The 19,749-nt window shown below is 38.5% G+C and overlaps 1 protein-coding gene across 1 annotated transcript in view; it reads left to right on the plus strand.

Annotated features, from left to right (window-relative positions):
* The window catches only part of LOC126092585 (protein piccolo), a 650,406-nt gene that overhangs the window by 598,199 nt on the left and 32,458 nt on the right, over positions 1 to 19,749 (plus strand). Inside the window, exon 14 of the mRNA XM_049908272.1 lies at positions 8,965 to 11,054. Coding sequence (XP_049764229.1) covers positions 8,965 to 11,054 — 2,090 coding nt within the window. The remainder of the gene's footprint in view (positions 1 to 8,964; positions 11,055 to 19,749) is intronic.

Consider the following 19,749-nt stretch of genomic DNA (forward strand, 5'->3'; position numbering starts at 1 on the left):
CTTCATAAACTGCGCGCTCCCCCCTGAACGTAAGTTAGCGAACTATACTATGGCGCTGCTTCTCTTGGTGCGTACAGCTGGCAACGCAGCAGTCTCCCGCGTCTGGGCGGGCATGCGCGAACCGCCAAGATAAAAGAATTGAACTGTAGTTGACTATCAAATGTTGAAGTCCTTGCTATCCTTGAGCAGAGCACATTGGAACAGATTAACACTTACGTTATGGTGTGTACGAGTTCACAGTTTCTACAGTCTCACCAAGTGTGTTTGATAGAATACCAGCAGGCCCTTGAGCAGGTTCTGAGGTCCCTTGGTGGTGATGGCAGTGTGCGGTCGTCGGTGCTGGATCTAAAATAGACTTCCCCCCTTGGCTGGCTGTGTCATAACTGCCATATTGTTGTGGACGATCCTAAATACGTGCATGGCACAGGTACACTTCTTCCTGATTGGCTGCCCATGACTTTGGTGGATGCAGCAGAAGGTTCATGGTATGAGCGACCTCTCTTGATGGTTTATGTGCTCGGTGTACACGAAGGTCCTCTGCACGTTGTGTGGTGTCTGTTGTCGTGTAGTTGCAAGGGCTAAGCCGGTCACCAATTTGATGGTGGCATGTTGCCGTGTAGTGTCGACATTTGATGGCTTTTACAGAATGACAAAAAGTTTCCAGACTAGTCTGATTTATAAATTATAATAATGCTCACATAATATTAAGGACAGAAAGCTGGCTTAAGCCAGACGTAAATAGCAGTGAAACTCTAAGTTTAAATTGGAATGTATATTGCAAAGTTTGGTTGAACACCAGAGGCTTACACGTGTTTATAACTGCAAAACATAAGAATATTTAGTGAATTTAGTGTGGCTTTCGAAAGTGAAGTAAGTGTTAAATAAGATCAAACATTGTCATCGGATGCTTTTATAGCCTTCCCTGCCTCGAGAACAGTTCTGGTAGAACATCTGAAAAAATTCACAAATTTTATTGTTTGTTACATAGTATGAGGTGGAGATCCCAACTTAGCCACTATAGACTGAGAGACTGAAGTGATTTGAGGTGGGCAATAGCAACATAGTGTCATGTAAAATTGTTCTAAATGCCTTATCAAAAAATTATGTTGAGCAGTTAATCAGAGAATTGACATGTGAGGACACTATATTAAATCTCCTGACCACCATCAGGCCTGAACATTTAGAGTCTGTTATCTTAGAACATGGAATCGGTGGTTATAAGGTCACCATGAGAGACAGATGCAGATTTCAGATTACCAGAGTGGTCAATGTGAAAAATTCATCTCTAGGACCAAAAATGTTGAACATCAATGTACAAAGTTTGAGAATATTGTACAATACATCTTAGGCAGGTACATGCTGAGCAAATTGTGAGGGATCGCAAAGACCTGGTGTGGTTCAACAGCCAAAGACCTGGTGTGGTTCAACAGCTGTGTTAGCAAGCTTCTATGAAAGCATAGTGTGTCACCACAAATTTAAATGTATCCATAACCTCACAGACAAACAAGAACTGAATGAAATTAATGTAAGGAAACACATGTTCAAGCATTCAATGAATTCAAAAGTAAAATTCTGTCTGTTGACTTAACAGAAAATCCTAAAAAGTGGTGGTCTTACATTAAATCAGTGAACAGATCAAAGCCAGGCACTTTGTCACCACAGTGGCACTGAGACGGAAATACTGCCTTTTTCCAAAACTTTTCACAGAGGAAGATCACACTGTAGTTCCTCCTTCAAATTGTCACACAAATGACAAAATGACGGAAATTGACATAAGAGGCCAAGGGATAGAAAAGAAACTGTAATCGCTCACCAGAGGAAAGACTACTGGATTTGATTGGATACTGATATGATTTTGCATAAGTAAGCAAAAGAACTTGCTCCTAATACAACAGTAGTAGGTTGCTGGAGGAGCAAAGCGTCCCTAGTGATTGGAAAGCAGTGCAGGTCATTCTTGTTTTCAAGAAAGGTAATTGAACAGGTGCACAAAACATCAGTCTGTTGTTATAGAATTTTGGATCGTGTTTTACACTCAAGTATTATGAAATTTCTGAAGACTGAAAATCTCCTGTAGCAATCAACATGGGCTCCAAAAGCGATAATCATGTGAAATCCAGCCCACTCTGTTTGTTCATAAGACCCAGAAAGTAGTGGATAACATTGCTTAAGTTGATGCCATAGTCGTTGACTTCTGGAAGGCATTCAATACAGTACTGCACTGCTGCCTGATGAACAGAAAGAGAGGGTATGGAATATCATACCAGCTTGTAGATTCAAGTGGCATGCCAGAGACAGTGTTGCAAACGTTTTATTTATTCAGTTTCCTAAAACCAAACAAGAGAGTGATACAGAAATTTCACATGGGACAGTAGTGAGAACTGAACCCAAATAAGTACTTGTGCACCATCATGTACACCATAGGATCAATTGACATGAACTGCGTATGGCAGCTGTCCAGCCAACAGCTTTATTGGTTAACTTAAGTGCTAATTAACTCAGAAACTGCACAGCGTATCATATTTTTTTCTTAACAGTTATTTCTGTGGAAAACCTACGCAGCAACAACCGTACAGGCTTTTCAGTCTAACTTTGGAAGTCCCGTCAGACTATCAGCAGATGATACCGTTATACATGGTGAAGTCCAACGGTGGAAAATAGCAATGAAATGCAGAAGACCTGCAGAGTATCCGATGCTTGGTGCAGAATTGACAGTTAACCCTCAATATAAACAAATGTAATGTATTGTGCATAAATTGGCAAAAATATACATGATTATATGCTTACACAATTATAAAACAACTTCTGGAAGCAGCCATACCCATAAAATGTCAAGGATTATGCATACAGAAGTATTTAAAAGTGTAACAGTCACATAAAACTAATTACAAGTAAGGCAGATACCAGACAGATTCATTGCAAGAATACTCAGGAAGTGTGGTCCATCAGCAAAGGAAGTAGCTTGTAAAACACTCGTTTGAATATTGCTTGTCAGTCTAGGATCAATGGCAGATGCTGCAACAAAGGCATTCTGCATCACAATATGGTTTCTTTTTGTGTGTGACCCAAAAATGGCCACATGTCCTGTGGACAATGAATATACATCCCTTTTTTCTTTCCACTTCATTGCCAAGAAAATTCCTTTGTCTGTATGGAATTTCACCCTTCTTTAATTGAGCTGTAACCAAATCTTTATGCATCAACTTTCTTGTTTAATTTACAGTCCCTACAGCACCAGTAGCTTCACAAGATAACTGCTCAAAGAGTTTTGGATTAGAATAGAATCTGTCTAAACAAACAGTGTGTCCTTTGTTCAAGCAATTGGTGCTAGACAGCAACATCATAACAACTGCTGGTGATGAATTGTCATTGTTGTGTTTTTAACACTAAACTTAGACATTTACAATGTAGCCACTCTTAGCTCCAGCGAGCATGTGTAATTCAGTCCATACTTAGTTTATTCTGTATGTAAATATGAAAACTGACATGGCCACTAAATGGCCATATGCCTTCATCAATAGTCAATTTTTACAGAAGGATGATAAGCTTGCATGCATCGCTCTTTCAAATTATTCTAGTAAGGACACATTGTGAAAAGTAGATGAAGGCCTTCTTCTGCTAGTTTCTTCTGGTCAAGAGTTATAAACGATATGAAGACATCACAATATCTCTGTGAAATGTAAATGATTCATTATATGTGGACAAAAATTACAATTGACTGTTATTAGTGCTCCAGTAATTTGATAATTTTGGCCTACGTAACATGAACATATGAAACACAATGCCCAAGAAGCATCTAGCTTTAGCAAGAGAAACTGGCATCCAGAAACTGTGTACTGAATGGGGTTTCGGGTCATTTTTCCTACACTTTCTTTGAATTGTTTGTGATGTATAGAGATTTGTTTGCGACTTCAGTCATTTTATGTCATCATCAGTTATGAATATACCAAAACAATGAAGCACTGAATTTCTGCCACCTACGTCTGTGAGAATTAGTCTCTAGTTGTGTTCAAGGGTATTACGCTTCAAATACTCGTTATTGTACAATTGTATTGGAAATATACCTTCAAACTAACCTGTGTCGTCCAAATCATCAACTTCACTTTCTAGAACATAGACATTGTCTCCAAAATTCAGTAAGTCGACAATTTCATCATCAGATCAACCATGGGGCACCATTTCTTTTACACTGAATACCAATAATGTGTTGTATCTGCAGGCAAACACAATGACTTGTAACAAACGAAATACTACGGAAACAAGACACACGTTCATGCCATTTATCCATGCAGCTAGTTACTAATAGTATAAACATTGTATATCAATATTCAGAGATTCAGAAACAATGTTCAATACTTTTTAATAACAAAATACACTGGTCTGTAGAACCTTTGGACTTGGCACTTTTGGAAGGGCGCACATTCTGTAGAATCTACAGGCTTGGCACTGAGTGTGTTAAAATTCTGAAATCATATGTTTGTAGAAGAGTCAACCAATATATTGCTACCTCCTATGCATATCTCAAGAAAAAACTAAAAAGGTGTAATTAGAGATAATCAACCTCAAGTGATCAGTTACCAACAATTCCTTGATCCATTTGCAACCGGAACAGCAAAGTGGGAAAGTGACAGTGGTACACAAAGTACCCTCTGCCATGCACCGTAAGGTGGCTGGCAGTGTGTGTGTGTGTGTGTGTGTGTGTGTGTGTGTGTGCAGTATCGTGTATATCCTTCATTTTCCTTCTTCACAACTGGGATTTAACATGATAACACTGTTGTCAGATATTGACAGTAACATTGTGATGTTGCCAACCATACAGTGAGTAATGTGTCCTCCATTGAATTGAGAGTGAGCATGTATTGAATAATACCATCTGCCAATCTGTACTACATGGCTATTGCCCAATTGTCTCGGTGGGTATCATTTTTGTATGGAGAAGAAGGCAACATCATTAAACATGTACACTCTAAGAATACTGAGAGACAAAGAGCCATGCATGAGTATCAGTAACATGGTTATGTGAATACATTTCATACATAGTGCTGTGTGGTTATTTGGGATATACTGCTTTTGCATCTGGGTCACTGTTACATTTGGTGTTCAGCTGCTTCATAATGCTACATCTGTTCCACTGATTTTGATATTTGATTTGGCAGTCACACTTAAATTGCTATTTACAGTTGTGAATGTATTATTATTTTTGTGTGTCGCCATTGTTATTGATTTTGTAACCTGTGAATGCCTCACAAGTATAATTATTTGTGAATTGGATTGCAGTCTTTGAACCCCAAAGACGTATCATATGTCAAGCACTGGTGAATTCTTAATTTTTCTGTAATACTTAAATCATCACTACCTCAGACACTGTATTGTAACATTATTAATTTAAATGTTGTATGATAATTCTCTTGAAACTCACATTGTCTAGTTTACGAGTTCTTCTCATTCATTATTTTTTCATTATTCTTCTTCACCTGATGCCAGAAAGCAGCCGTTATTTTACGCCACCTTTGTTTTATTTTCTTTTTATACTTCAGTCCAATTAGAATTACTCAACAATTGACATCACTGTTGCAACATCAACTGCTTTTCAGTTAAAGGCGATATGCAGGTATGACGTTTCACTTCACCAGTGCTGAGTGTTACATTTAAGGGGGAGCAGTATTGGAAGTGGCTACCATCAAGTAAGGCAGGAACATGAGATTCTCTGTCAACAGCAGATTTTAAGTAACCAGTGACTGAATTTCGGCAAATGACATGTTTTGTAGCCCAGTACTTACTCTGGTGTCATGACCTAATCACAACCTCATGATATGCCACGTACCCTGAAAGTAGCAGACAGCAAATTGTAGCAGTAATATTTATCAAACTCAATATGTTCACAGTGAATAAAGCTGACCTCTATGAACAACTACCATTTCTGCCCAGAAAACAACATGTAACGTCTTGTTTTAATTGGTTATCTGAAACTTTCCTCACATTGGCTACACAAGCCGACGGGTTACCGATTGATGAGCAGTCTTGATTGGCCCTCAGTTACAGGTTGTAGATGACATGCGCCAATTCCAAACAAAAAAAAAGAAAACAGAGTCAAAATATAAGAGCAAATAAAAAGTCAATATGATGGCAGAAATGATTTGACAAAAAATAAAAAATAAAAAACAGCATTTAAGCCAGTTAATCAAGTAGTCAATGTGATAAAGATTTCAAAATAGGTACCCCTTTGTTGTGCACTGTTCTACTTGTGCAGATTTAGGACCAGTTGTATTGATGAGCTATTGCCTTCAGGAACTCTGGCTTGATGCAATGTCGTGTGAAGCTTATCTACCGTAGGCTGATCTCTCTGAATATGTGATCCAAATTGCATCTTGTGCAGAAAGTCAGACAAGGAATTGGAAATGAACTGACTTTTTGCTGTGGCAGTGGGGCAACAGTGAACAGGTCATTTGTGAAGTTGAGTGCCCTGATTGGAGGAAGGTACAGCAATGCATGAAGTGTCAGCTGTCAAGTAATTTTAATCAACTCTAGTAGACTTTCACTTTTTTCTGTTCCTGTCTTCACCTTATCCCCTCTTTTTTTCTCTATTCATTAGATTCTTATGTGATTTGACTGTTTCTTTAGGGTTTTCATATTATACTCCATAAAATATTATGTTTGTTGACTCATTGGAGACAGCTGGATAATCTTTACAGTCCACTGAAACTTGTTCCACACTTTCCGCCTCCTTTCCTCCTGTTCTCTTCTTAAACCCCCAGGCAAGGGAGTGAAAGATAGTGAACTCAGATTTTATGGGGAGTTGTGTTCAAATCTCTGTCTGGGCATTCTATGATTTAGGGCTTTCAATGTAAAGCTTTCCTCAGCTGAAAGATTGCTTTGAACACCAAACAGTTTTATTAGGCATAACTCTCTTGGAGGCTATACACTATTATCCAGCCATATGTGTGACAGTATTTATTATAGTATGAATTTCTAACCATAGTGGAATTTTAAAGTGTTTTTCATGTGTACAAATCATTGCCCAAGATGAAAAGAACTATAAGTAACAGAGAACACTCCAGGACTGGCTGGGAATTGAATCCAAAACACCTTTGTATTTACAATGTGACACAAAACTGTTTCCTCAAATTACTTTTGTTGGATGCCAAGAAGTTCCCTAACAAGACTATGACTGTTAAGTTCTCCCAGTCTTGTCCAATTTGGCCTGAGGCTGAGGCTATGAAACTCCAGATTTACTATATTTTTTTCCTTCATCATCGTTGTCATCTAATGATTCTCATTTCAAACCTAATTTTGGAAGTGACTAGTCAGTTGACTGGTGTTTTGCTTTAACTTCTTATTTTACTATCCTCTGTAGCTCCAAAAGGAGGAGCCTTTTATCCTAAGATTTTATGTTTACTGGAAACTTCATGCAACTGCTTTAAGTTCATTTTGTTCTACCATCTCTCCCTGAATACAAGAAAGAATGCATCATTACCTAAATATCTAGTGCTCTATGAGATGAGTAGGCAGTCTTACAGCTAATTTGAAGTTTGAAATCTCTTCTTACCTTTTGATATCAGGTTAATAGGTAGAACCAAATTTAGTGAACACTTAAACTTCTGCCTTTGTCTGTTAACCAGCATCCAATTTATAAGTAGAAGTTTTTACTTTTCCCTCTTTTATTCATTTGCCATGTGCTATGTAAACATTTTTCAGTTTTTATTGGACTTAATTTTGTGTAAAACTATTCTTTATAGGCGAATAAAAAGTATTTTTAGAAGTCAAAACGTTAATCAGCTTTGTAATGAAAGAATTATTTGCAAAAATGAGAGGAGTTACTGACATAAAAGCAAATTTAAGAAGCTCCTTTCGTTAGGTTTTGACTTCCCATAATTCCATTTTGAAGATATGTAATACAGTGACAGATCTTTTATGAATAAACTATTGCAAAAAATACATATGTAGCAGCAGTGTAAACTAAAATTAATTAAAAATCTTTCTTATTATAAAAGAATTTAATATGGAAGAAATAAAATTTTTAATTCTGAACATATATCTTCTTTTGTGCTGTTTTAACACAGCTCAAGGAGGATACCAGTTGATAGGGAATATCCTAAGGCATCAAGAAATCGTCAGTTTGGTAATAAAAGAAAGTGTGTGAGTGTGGGGAGGGGGGGAGGTGGGGGTGATTTTAGAGGAAGAACAGAGCTTGAATAGTGTAAACAGGTTCAAATAAATGTAAATCGCAGTAATCATGCACAAATAAAGAGGCTTGCACACAACAGATTAGTGTGGAGAGCTGCATCAAACAATTCTTTGGATTGAAGACCATAACACCATTTGCTCTTTCTCAGTGATATCGCTGAAACAGAATTAAGATTAAAAAAGGGACACAAAAACAAGCAAAGGAAGTGTTAAAACTCTTGTAAAAGTAAAATGTTAATCATCAGGGGAAAAGGGACCCACGCAGTAGGTCAATACTAGTCTTAGTAGTATTATGCTCCCCCCTCACCCCCCCATCCCCCACCCCTCCCCCTCCCCATTTCTTCAGTGAAGAACCAATCCCTCTTTCCTCAATGAAGAAAGAACACACACAGTCCGAAAGTTAGTGTTACAGTTATCTACTTTAAATGTTCTATCAGGAGCGCTTGTAAATTTGCCGCATTAAGGTAAGGGCTCACTAACCGTTCTGTCTCCTTGTACTTTTAACTTTTCTCCATTGAAGTTTCTAAATTTGATAATAAAGTAATTGTGTTGTTCTTCCTTTTCTATCTCACATAGCCATATAAGTTATGTAACTTTTCTTCATTAAAAAAAGGCTAAGCTTAGTAGAATTCTATGTTGGCTGATCCTCCTATATCTTTGTGGGACTTCATTTTCTAGTTAAAGAAATATGGAGTGCTTTAAGTGCAGACCATGATGATGTGTAAAGAAACAGTGGAAGTAGGTTTGGTCCTCACCACGGTTTTGTTTTGCTTTTTGTTTCAGCTAGGAAGGCGCCCATAGGGGGTGGGCGTGACCGAGGGTCAGACAGTCGGAAGGAACCAGGAGAGACAGCACCCCCAAGTATTCATAGGCCTCCTCACCCACCTCCACTGATTGCTCCAGGTTCTATACCTACACCCACAACTGTGACTTTGCCACCTCCATTACATTCTGTTCCGCCTCCTTCTGAATCAGAATTACACAAAGGTGCTCTTCATCTTGGACATTTGCAGCGTCTTCCTTACCCTCCAGGAGCACCACCACCTCCACCAGCACCACCACACCATCCCCGCCTGTCAACTTCTACACCTCCACATCATGTTTTACCACCACCAGTGCCACATTCAGCAGCTACTCCACCTCATCATCATACAGCATCTGCTACTCCACCCTCACATGTCCCAACCCACACACCACCACACCACTACATGTCTAGTCAACATCCACCACCACACCAGCGTACAAATAGCCTCCCACCATCCCCTCAGCAGTTGCAACAGCAACAGCAACATCAGCAGCAGCAACCACCAACAGCCCCACTGCCACCAACCTCCTCACAGCAACAGCAGCTGCAAATTCCACATCTGCAACAGCAACAGCAGCCACAGCAGCAGCAGCAACAACAACAACAACAGCAGCAGCAACAACACCAACTCCAACAGCAGCACCAGTCACAACTACCCACCCTGCCACAGCAGCAGCAGCAGCAGCAACAACAACAACAACAACAACAACTGCCGCCGCAGCAGCAGCAGGTGCATTTACAACAACCATCCCAGCTACAGCCTCAGGCACAGTTGCAATCTCAAGGACAGCAGCAGCAGCAGCAACAACAACAACAACAACAACAACAACAACAAGTGCTTCAACAACCCAATCACCAGCACCAACATTCACAGCAGCCTACAAAAAATATCCGAGAAGTTCCAAATACTGTACCCGCGTTCGTGAGGCCTTTTGAAGACAGTTTTCCCCAGCAGCATAGTTCGAGCAAAAGACTCATCCCACCATCTCAGCCTCCTGTTCCGCCAGCTTCCTTTCCATCACCTGTGAAAGACAAAGTGATTTCTGAAACTCATAGTGTGTTACAAGTGCCAGAAACAAGTGCAGCTCAGCCAGTAATTACCAAAAACCACCATGCTGTACAGTATCTTCATACAGTGTCTTCAGCAGGTAGTGTAAATCAAAATATCCCTGTTACAAGCAATGGTCTCAAATGTAACAACAGTCATGAAGATGTAAGGACTACTCACTTGCCATCGAAAGATGGCATAGTAAGCGGTTTACAGGTTCCCATTAGTGAGTGTAATGTCCAAAAGTCTGGTATTACATTACTGAGATCTCAAAATACAATCTCTGGTCCTGACATTGTGAACTGCCAGAAGCCAGTTACTGTTGATAGTCATCAGCCACCTGTTTCGCAGCAGCAGCAGCAGCAGCAACACCAACAGCTACATCATCATCACCATCATCAGCAACAGGTGCAGCCGATGCCACAGTCTCTAGGACAGTTTCCTGTCCAACCAGCTGGTCCTGTGCTGGACAGAACTGCTTCAAATCAGCCACAGCATCACACATTCCTTCCACAACCAGTGTCTCAGCAAAATGTGCACCAGCAAGATCAGTCTGCATTCCAAATGCCATCAGGGACCCCAACACACTTGCAACAACAACAACAACAACAACAACAACAGCAACAGCAATTGCTGATTTCACAGCAGCAGCAGCAGCAGCAGCAGCAGCAGCAACAACAACAACAACAACAACAACACCAGCAGCAGCAGCAACAACAGCAGCAGCAGCAGCAAACAATACAGTCAACTGCCCCGCATGTGCAGCCACCTTCTCAACATAATTCGCAGCCACAGCAGCAGCAGCAACAACAACAACAACAACAACAACAGCAGCAGCAGCAGCAGCAGCAGCAACAACAACGACAAGAACAGCAGCAACATATTCTGCAGGTGCCACACCCTCCGCCCATAATTATTGTGCCTGATGCTGCCAAAGTATTAGCAGCAGCAAAGGATCCATCAGGGCCTATGTCAGTGTGGGATTACCATTATTGCAGCAAAAGCATTTCAAATCAGAAGGTAAGGAAATTGCAATTGAATAAAAACAAGCTTGTGCATGTCGTAATACTCCTCCTTAGTTTCTGCAGCTGTGTGATTACAAGTTCATACAGAAATACTACCTTACACCTACTTGTACGATTGTAAAAAGCTACACTTTTCAAATGCACATTCATGTAATCCAAATGTCTTCTAAAATATTGGCACTTACTAATTTAAGACAGATACACATCTGCTAGCAAAATAACAGGTGTACCTGGTGGTCACAAAAAATAACATAATTATCGGGTTCAATGACACAGGATTCTTGCTCTTGCACAGAAGCAATAAACCAAAAGACTTGATGGGAAAGAAGGCACAGTCCACTCATATACTTCTGACTACTGTGAAAATTTGTAAGAGTTTGGAAAGTCAAAAATAACTTAATACTTTAATGTCATAATTTTGCCTCGTGCTTCCCTCCCTGCTGATTCCGTTTCATTACTATTACTACTACTTCTACTACCACTAGTATTATAAGCAACAACAGTTTTAATCAGAAGGGTCGGACTACTGTTTATAGTGATGTTACTTCTGACTTCCCTCTTTATAGTCTTTACTCTGGGTCATTGTTTTAAGACATTACTTCTAATCCTTGGATTCTCACATTTGATGCTTGGCATTTCCTTTATGTTTGCATTCTTTAAGTTTTTATTGGTTTCATTTGTGTCCAACTTGACGCATTTCTACTTCCAACATCTTCTGTTTCCTATTCGCTTTGAGTCGAGATTATTCAGGCTCGTCAAATATACTTGTAAGAGTTTATTTTGGGTTAATTAGCCCATCAGCATTCTGGAAATAATAGTCTACTCATTTTTTATGCACTTCCGTACCCATAAATGCAATTTGTAAATTTTTAAGTCCATATCTAAACTGTGTAATAGCAAAGCCACATCACGTTAGGTCTGACAATGACTTACTAATATCTATAACATTACACAAATAACCAATAGTCATCTTAACATTTGTACTATGCATTAAGGAGAATTGCCACATCTCTCTGATCAGGCAGATTTATCGTTAAAGAAATTAATGTAATGTAGATGTGGATTTTGTGTGTGCAGTTTTCTTGAAAGTCTGTGGTCCTGTCTAGAAAAAGAAAGTCTAAACACAATCATTTTAGTATGCAGATATGAACATTCACAGTTGTCCCGGTGTTTCCATTGCATAGGTAGATAGCAATATACATATCTTTTGGTGGCAAAAGGCCGCTTGTTAAATTGTATCTGTGTTACATACAGCTCTTCCCATGAACTAACATATGCACCTAGTGTGTGTTAAAAACTGTCAACAGTGGCAAGTTACCAAAAAAGAAAACATTTTAGCTTTAAGTGTGTGTGTGTGTGTGTGTGTGTGTGTGTGTGTGTGTGTGTGTGTGTGTGTGTGTGGGCGCGCGCACGTGAGAGAGAGAGAGAGAGAGAGAGAGAGAGAGAGGAGGGGGAGGGGGATGTTTGCACTTGCATGGTCACTTTGATTTTTAAGTTACAGACTGAATTAGTGTGTAAGCTGGTACACAGGTAACTGACAGTGGACTGTAAAACAAGATTCCCATTTCAATCCATATCCCACAACAAACTTTTTTGGTATGTAGGTAAGATACATTTAAGTGTTAGCTATATTCTACATGTTGTACTCATTAAATACACTCATGTTTGGAAAAAATGGAACACCTTTAATGACTAAAGATAGGGCATTCATATTCACAGGACATGTAGGTTAGTATATTCTATAGAAATGATTAGCGTTTCAGTCACCTTGGTTCAGCATAAGTCCAATTGGGCACAGGGTGCACCACAGGCTCTGATAACTTGTTCCACACACAATGGCATCGACGCATATAAGGCGTGAATTGTGTCCTGTGTTACAGACATACATGCTGTCTGTACATGGTTCCAAAGTTCATCTGTGGTAGTTGGGTCACAGCGCTGCATCCGTTGTTTCACCATATCCCACATATTTTCGATTGGTGACATGTCTGGTGATCTAGTGGTCTAGGACAAAATAATGATATCCTGTGACACCAAAAAGGCACGTATTTGTGCAGAAACATGTAGTCGTGCATTTTCTTGCTGAAAAATGGAGTCTGATTTGTTGATCAGGAAGGGTATGGCTTTGGGTCACAGGATGTCATTCACATAGATCACACTGGTCTCACAGCGCCCTGGACACACACCAGCTGGGATTTGTGGTTGTGCCCAATAGCACCTCATACCATAAGTCCTCCTGCTGGTGCTGTATGTCTTGTGCAGATGCAGTCACTGTGATGCCACTCCCGCTGTCTGCAACAAACCAAGATGCGGCCATAATTTTCAACAAACAGAACCTGGATTCATTGAAAAACACTATCTGATGCCATTCCTGTCCCCTAGTGATGTCATTCAATACACCATCACCGTCTAGCATGTTTCTGTACATTAGTCGAAGGTAGGCAGAGAAGAGGATGATTCTCATGTAACCCACCCATAATGAATGGTGATGGACTGTTATTCCAGATAGTGTATGATATGTTAACATTGTTTCACTGTTGCACCAGAAGTGAGGATGACACAGATCAGTCCTGCAATACCATTCAAATGTGTTGATCTTCTTGGGAGGTGGTCTGTGTGGTGCGACCTGACCCATCTCATTGTTTTCTATGGCCTTCCTGAACTATTTTGTACACACAAGCAGCAATTTCCCAGATGGATGCATCACATTCTCTCATGCCAATAATGTGTCCACTTACAAACCTTGCTGATTTGACAGTGCACTTCACTCATACATCTATGAGGTGTCCTGCATGTCTGGTCAAATAACACTCATCCATTACCTTTGGTTTATAGCGACAACAAGAGCTACAGGCACATTTTACTGGTAGGTCGTGTTGCGCCATGGTATCGTTGTCGACCTGGAACCTGAGATTTGATGTCATTCAAATGCTGATCATTTCTGCAGAACATACTAATGTACGTGTCCTGTGAATGTGAACATCCTATTTCTAGTCATTCAAGATGTTTTTTTTTTTTTTTTTTTTTTTTTTTATTTTAACATGAGTATAATATTAAGTGGGTCCCAGTTACAAAGAGACTGGTGTACTACTGAACATAGCAGTGGCATTAGGTGTATTGGATGAGGTTACACATTGTTAAAAGTTTTTGATAAATGTGAAAGTCGTGTACAACATTCCTTATCTTTGTACTAAAGTATAAGAATTGTAAGTATCATCTGACATGTGATCTGCAGTGTACTTTGTATTTCAATGAAAGTATTGAAAAGTTATTCATTTTATTTATTCAAAGCAGTTGCACATTATCTTTTTTGAGACGTTAAGCATGAAATGTGAATATAATCATAACATATATCTTTAATGTGTGAAAGCTATTTACAGTACTATTTTCCTATGCATTGCAAATGCCCTCTGAAGTGTAAATGCTTGGAGCTACTTACTAAAATGGGTTTGTTTTCACTTCTGCTCCCAAGTAGTGCCAGAACCTACCCAGGGAATTGCACATACAAATTCAAATCTAAATGTAGTTTATTTATTTATTTAAAATAAATCCACTTGCTTATGGAGACACAATCCTGTGAAATAAAGTGATTGGTTACTAGTATTTTTGTGTTTCAGTTAAAAGTTAGAAATCAGGGAACATAAATAATGCAACTGTCCTCAGGCAAAACATATAAAATTTTGTTACAAGCTTCTTGTCTGTTACTTTACATAGAGATTCCAGTAATACAGCTTCTGAAAATGTTGCCACCGCCCCACATGATCACGTGCAACTATACAGTCATGCATTATGTGCTGTTACATGTGATGTTGCATGAAGTCATGTGCTATATAATTTCAAGGCCTGTGACAATTTTAGAAGCTGGGCCTTTTCTAGTGTTGGTGTGTTTGGTAAACTAGGCTCTTTAAGTTGAAGTCCAACTCCTGAGGAGAAATTCAAAAGTGCTACATGTGGTGACCAACATTATGTCATAGTGAAACTATACAAACACAGAAATTCTTAGTGACATATCATTTAGAAGTGTGGGAGGACATTTTCTAGGCATCTAAAGTCTGTTGAAAAATGAAATCATTTAGTAACAAGCTGCTGCAGGTTGTGGATTCCTTACAAAAGATCACTTACTAAACTATGTCTGAAAAATCTCCTTAATTTTGTTGGTAGGTTTTAGCAGACTAATCTAGCATAATTAAGAAGTCAATCAATGGAAAATCTGGCAAGGGATGGCAACAGTATGAAAGGGTGGAAGCTATGCGCCACATAAGAGGCATTGAATGGCAGACTGACACAGTGGAAAAGACTGCTAGATTTTTTTCAACTATTAGACTGATACCTTCATCAGATATAGATAATAAACATCACACACACACACACACACACACACACACACACTCACTCACTCACTCACTCATTGACATTTCCAGGGGCTAAGGTCTAACCTCACAGTTGGAGTTGGACTTCAGCACCCAGAAAGGACAGTGGTTGTGTGTGTGTGTGTGTGTGTGTGTGTGTGCGTGCGTGCGTGCGTGCGTGCGTGTAGAATTTTGTAGTTTACGTCTGATGAAACACTTATCCTGATAGCTGAATAATATCTAGCAGTGTTGTTCATTGTGTCTGTTTGCCACCCAATGCCTCCTCCATGTGGTAAGTAGCATCTACCATTTGCCATTTTTACTATTGTAAAATAAAAGGTCAGTCAGTCGATCAGAGATCAGACAAATGTGAAAGTGAAAAAGCCGTTGCTAATCAGGGAAATTCTCCAGCATATTGATGAAGACAGAAGAAACAGAATGAGAAGAGAGTAGTGGGAACTCTGAAGTATAAGTCACTAAGAAATAACTGAGACAAATGTGCAGAGAAATTGAAAACCACACGACTGTGGCAAAAATTTACACTTTTGTACAGTATTTTTCCATCTGTCCTGCTTTTTATGAACCTGTCAAGTCAAATTAAGTGTTAACCAGTATCCTTTTCTGTTTAATTTTTTAAATAATTGGTTCATTTTTTTTCTTTTTAGCCCATAATGTTTTTGCTGCTGCCCTCTTCTGCTGTTTCTAATTTTTGACGTTTCCTGTTTCCCAGAGTCCACCCTTCACAACTTTAGCTTTTGAACACACTAAACAAATTTCTTTCTTGTTTAGGTGGTTGTTCATTAGTAAATTTTTCTGATTTCTAAAGGCTTTTTTGCTCAGGACAGTATCCATTGTACTTCTGTTGTCATCTGTAATTGTGTTCTTCAGAATTCTCCTTTCCTAGCATTAGTATTCTGTGTATTTCTTGTCTTAATGTTTGTCCTTACTTGTCTGTTAGATTAATCTGTATCATTATTTTAGTTTTGTTTGTGTTTATTTTCAGTTTATGGCTCCCCAAGATATCAGACAAAACTTTTAATGTGTAGTCTATGTCCTTTTCAGAAAATGCTAACAAGGGAGGCCACACCTACTCATCATCACAGATTTTGTCCATATTTTTGGTATATGCAGGCCTTCACCATAAATGAAATATCCAGATGGGCCAAACATTTATAAAAATAGTATTTCTGGCACAGATTGGGTGAGGCATGAGCATTTATGTTAGTGCAGTTTCCAGGCAGTGGTTAGCACAGAAGAAAGCTTATAGGACTGAAATCTGAGGCTCATAGGGTTGAGTCCTTATGTGGCAACTTTTTTCATAACTCACACTGGAGATAAACTGAAATAATTCTCAGTATATTGTATTTGTTAATGTTTTCATAGAAGGTGTGAAAAGGAAAGGCAAAGGTAGTTTGGTATTGCAAATAAATTTCAAGGAAGAGATTTAATGCAAACACAAGAACTTTTTTTATAAAATAAGGTAGTTTTATTATTTTACAGTTGATAGATAATATGTGCCCGAGTGATAATTCATCGTAAAAACAATGGAAGCAATGATTGTCTCAGCATCTTGTACATGTTATAAATGCCACCTTTTTTACAATTACTCCATTGTTTTAAAGTTTCTGTAGGGAAACAGACATGGTTTGCATTCATAGGAGGTCCTGTCTCATCGAATAGATTGGCAGCAAATCACTAAACCACACACAATGCATCATTTCGCCAAGTATTGAGAACGATGGCTCATGGTGTACAATGGAATGTAATTTGATGCAGGATGCAGTCTCTTCATTGATCAAAATGAAGCTAACAGAATACAAAGTCGCGTATGCTTTAATTACAATCCCTTCTTGAAATGCTGTTTGCAGAGTCCATGTGGTTGCTGCAAGTACAATCCTTTCTTGGAAATTTACTTCCAGTCGCAAATTTTCCTTTGCCTTTCCTTTTCATGCCTTCTATGAAAATATCAATGCATATAATGTATTGAGCATTATTTTAGTTCATTTGTAGTGTAAATGACTTAAAGAACTGAAAAAGTTTCTGCATAAGGACTCGACTCCTGACCCTTGGATTGCCGTCCTGTAATTTTTCCGCTGTGCCAACTGCTTACGGGAAACTACATTAACATAAATGGTTAACATCTCACCTGACCAGCACCAAAAATGCTATTTCTTTTCTAAATACTAGGCCATCTGGAGCCCCCGCTGCTGCCTCTTTCATTCCCATTGAGCCCTGCATATCACACAAATTTGGACAAAATCAGTGATGACAAGTAGGTATGGTCCCCTTGTTAAACTACTATATCAACAATGAACCGAATACAGTGAATTTGTTGATGGTACATTGATCTTGATCCTTCTGGTGCTGCTTTCCATGTTCACATTGCAGTTTCTATACATAAATTGAATAAATATGAAAAGAGAGGACAGCATTGTCAGACACTTCTTCTTATTCTACTTTTTAATGTATTGATATCTATTTATGTTTTATGGTTTTTGTGTTGATTGAGAATCAGTCCATATTCCTCCAGTGTACTCCAGTTTTACTCAGTTCTCCAAGGCGTATTCTACGGCCCACTCTATCAAAAGGCCTCTCTCGTTCGGTGAATATATCTTACATTTTCCTGTTCATATAAATTTTCCTTTTGAAAATAATTATAATGTCTTTATAACTTATCTGGCTTCTTTTCCATTCCTAAATACAAATTGGTCTCTTTTTTTTAATTTGGCAAATCTTAGCCCCTAAACTTTCTGTAACAATAGTTAGTAGAATGTTTGAAGCAGGGGTAAGTAATGCTGAAGTTCAAGACTAAGTAATGCCAAAGATCTGAAAGTTGGACAGTCAGGGACATTCCCTTTTTTTTTAATTACAGTAGTCATTTTACTTTTTATTAATTCCATTCATAATGCTGAAGCCCCACAAGAGACAAGTACTCTATACAGTTCTTCTTTTGCCTTGTTTCTGGCATTCTTTAATATTCAGCAGGGATGTTACATTTGACCCAGTAGTGTTGTTGTCGTTGTTGTTGTTGTTGTTGTTGTTGTTGTTGTTCAAATTGTTAATGCTGCATTGTTGGATTCTGACTCGGTAGTTGGTGATCTTATGAATTCATTTTCCAATTCTATCATTGTGTTCATAAAATCTAAACCCTCTCTAACGTTTCTTTCACAGGTAGTTGTTCAGTGTATTCTGTCCATCTGTTTATTTTTTCTGGTTCAAATGGGAGGCTACTTCTTTGTTTTTCTCTTTCTGTGCATCACATAGTTGCTATTTGGTTCATGAACTTCCAGCATCAGTCGAAATCTGATTTTCTCACCCTATTTAATTCTTTTATATTCATTTTTTCCAATGTCATCCATGGTTCCATTGGCTTTAGTTTCGCCTTTCCTATTACCTTCTGTGCCCGATCAGTGAGGCACAATATTATTTCTTCCCAGCTTACTGTTTTCTGATTCACCATGGATTGTATTCATTGTAATCCCTTTAAGAAGGTACTTCGTTTCCCTCTTTCTTTTGATCACTTTTGGCATCATTAATGTCAGTGCAATGATAGTTTTAGTACTTTTATCTACATTTAAAATACTATGCAATAAGTTGGCGTTATTCAAGACTGAAGAAATAAATCCTTTCTCCCCAGAAATTTCTGTGCCACTGTGAAATCTTTGCCAATGGCTTTATTATTGTGGCTCAATGTGGTTTTACAGATTTCTTTGCTCACACAGATATTGCTTCATTGCATTCTGTGAAGAGAAAGAAAACACTCTTGCTTTTGGGAACATAGTAGATAGTGCTCAGTAACTTTAAAAACAAAAAGAGGACATAATATAAATTTCAAACTGTTATCACCATTTTATTACTTTCACATTGTTACAGAAATTCCATTTCATCTGTCTGTATCATAGATGAAATTTACTTGAGAAAACTGTGAAATGACAAGGAATTGGCTGGAATTGTGGTCTTGTTAAAAGTGCCATGACTCCAGTTGTCAGAGGTAACAGTAACTTTTTTGAATGCTAGCTGTTTTTCTATTCCTCTTATATACTATTTTATACCCTCTTAAATTTATGGAGGTGGCATTCCATTTATGTTGAGTGCAATTCACTTTTGTCTGTCTGTGTAAAAGATTGCTTGTTTCCCGTTTGGGAAAAAGATTCTCACAGCAAATGTGTTGAAAGCAATTTTTTTTCTGTGTTGTTCTGGTCTTCAATATAGGTGGTCTCGGGTTACTGAAAACAAATTGATGTCTTCTGTATTTGTACATTTTATGCTTGTGTTGTTGTTATGTAATGGAATAAGCCACAAGAGAATGGCATGTAACCCCTAAAATAAAGAAGAAATGTG

The sequence above is a fragment of the Schistocerca cancellata genome, chromosome 7 (assembly GCF_023864275.1).
Source record: "Schistocerca cancellata isolate TAMUIC-IGC-003103 chromosome 7, iqSchCanc2.1, whole genome shotgun sequence".
Taxonomy (NCBI): Eukaryota; Metazoa; Arthropoda; class Insecta; order Orthoptera; family Acrididae; genus Schistocerca; species Schistocerca cancellata.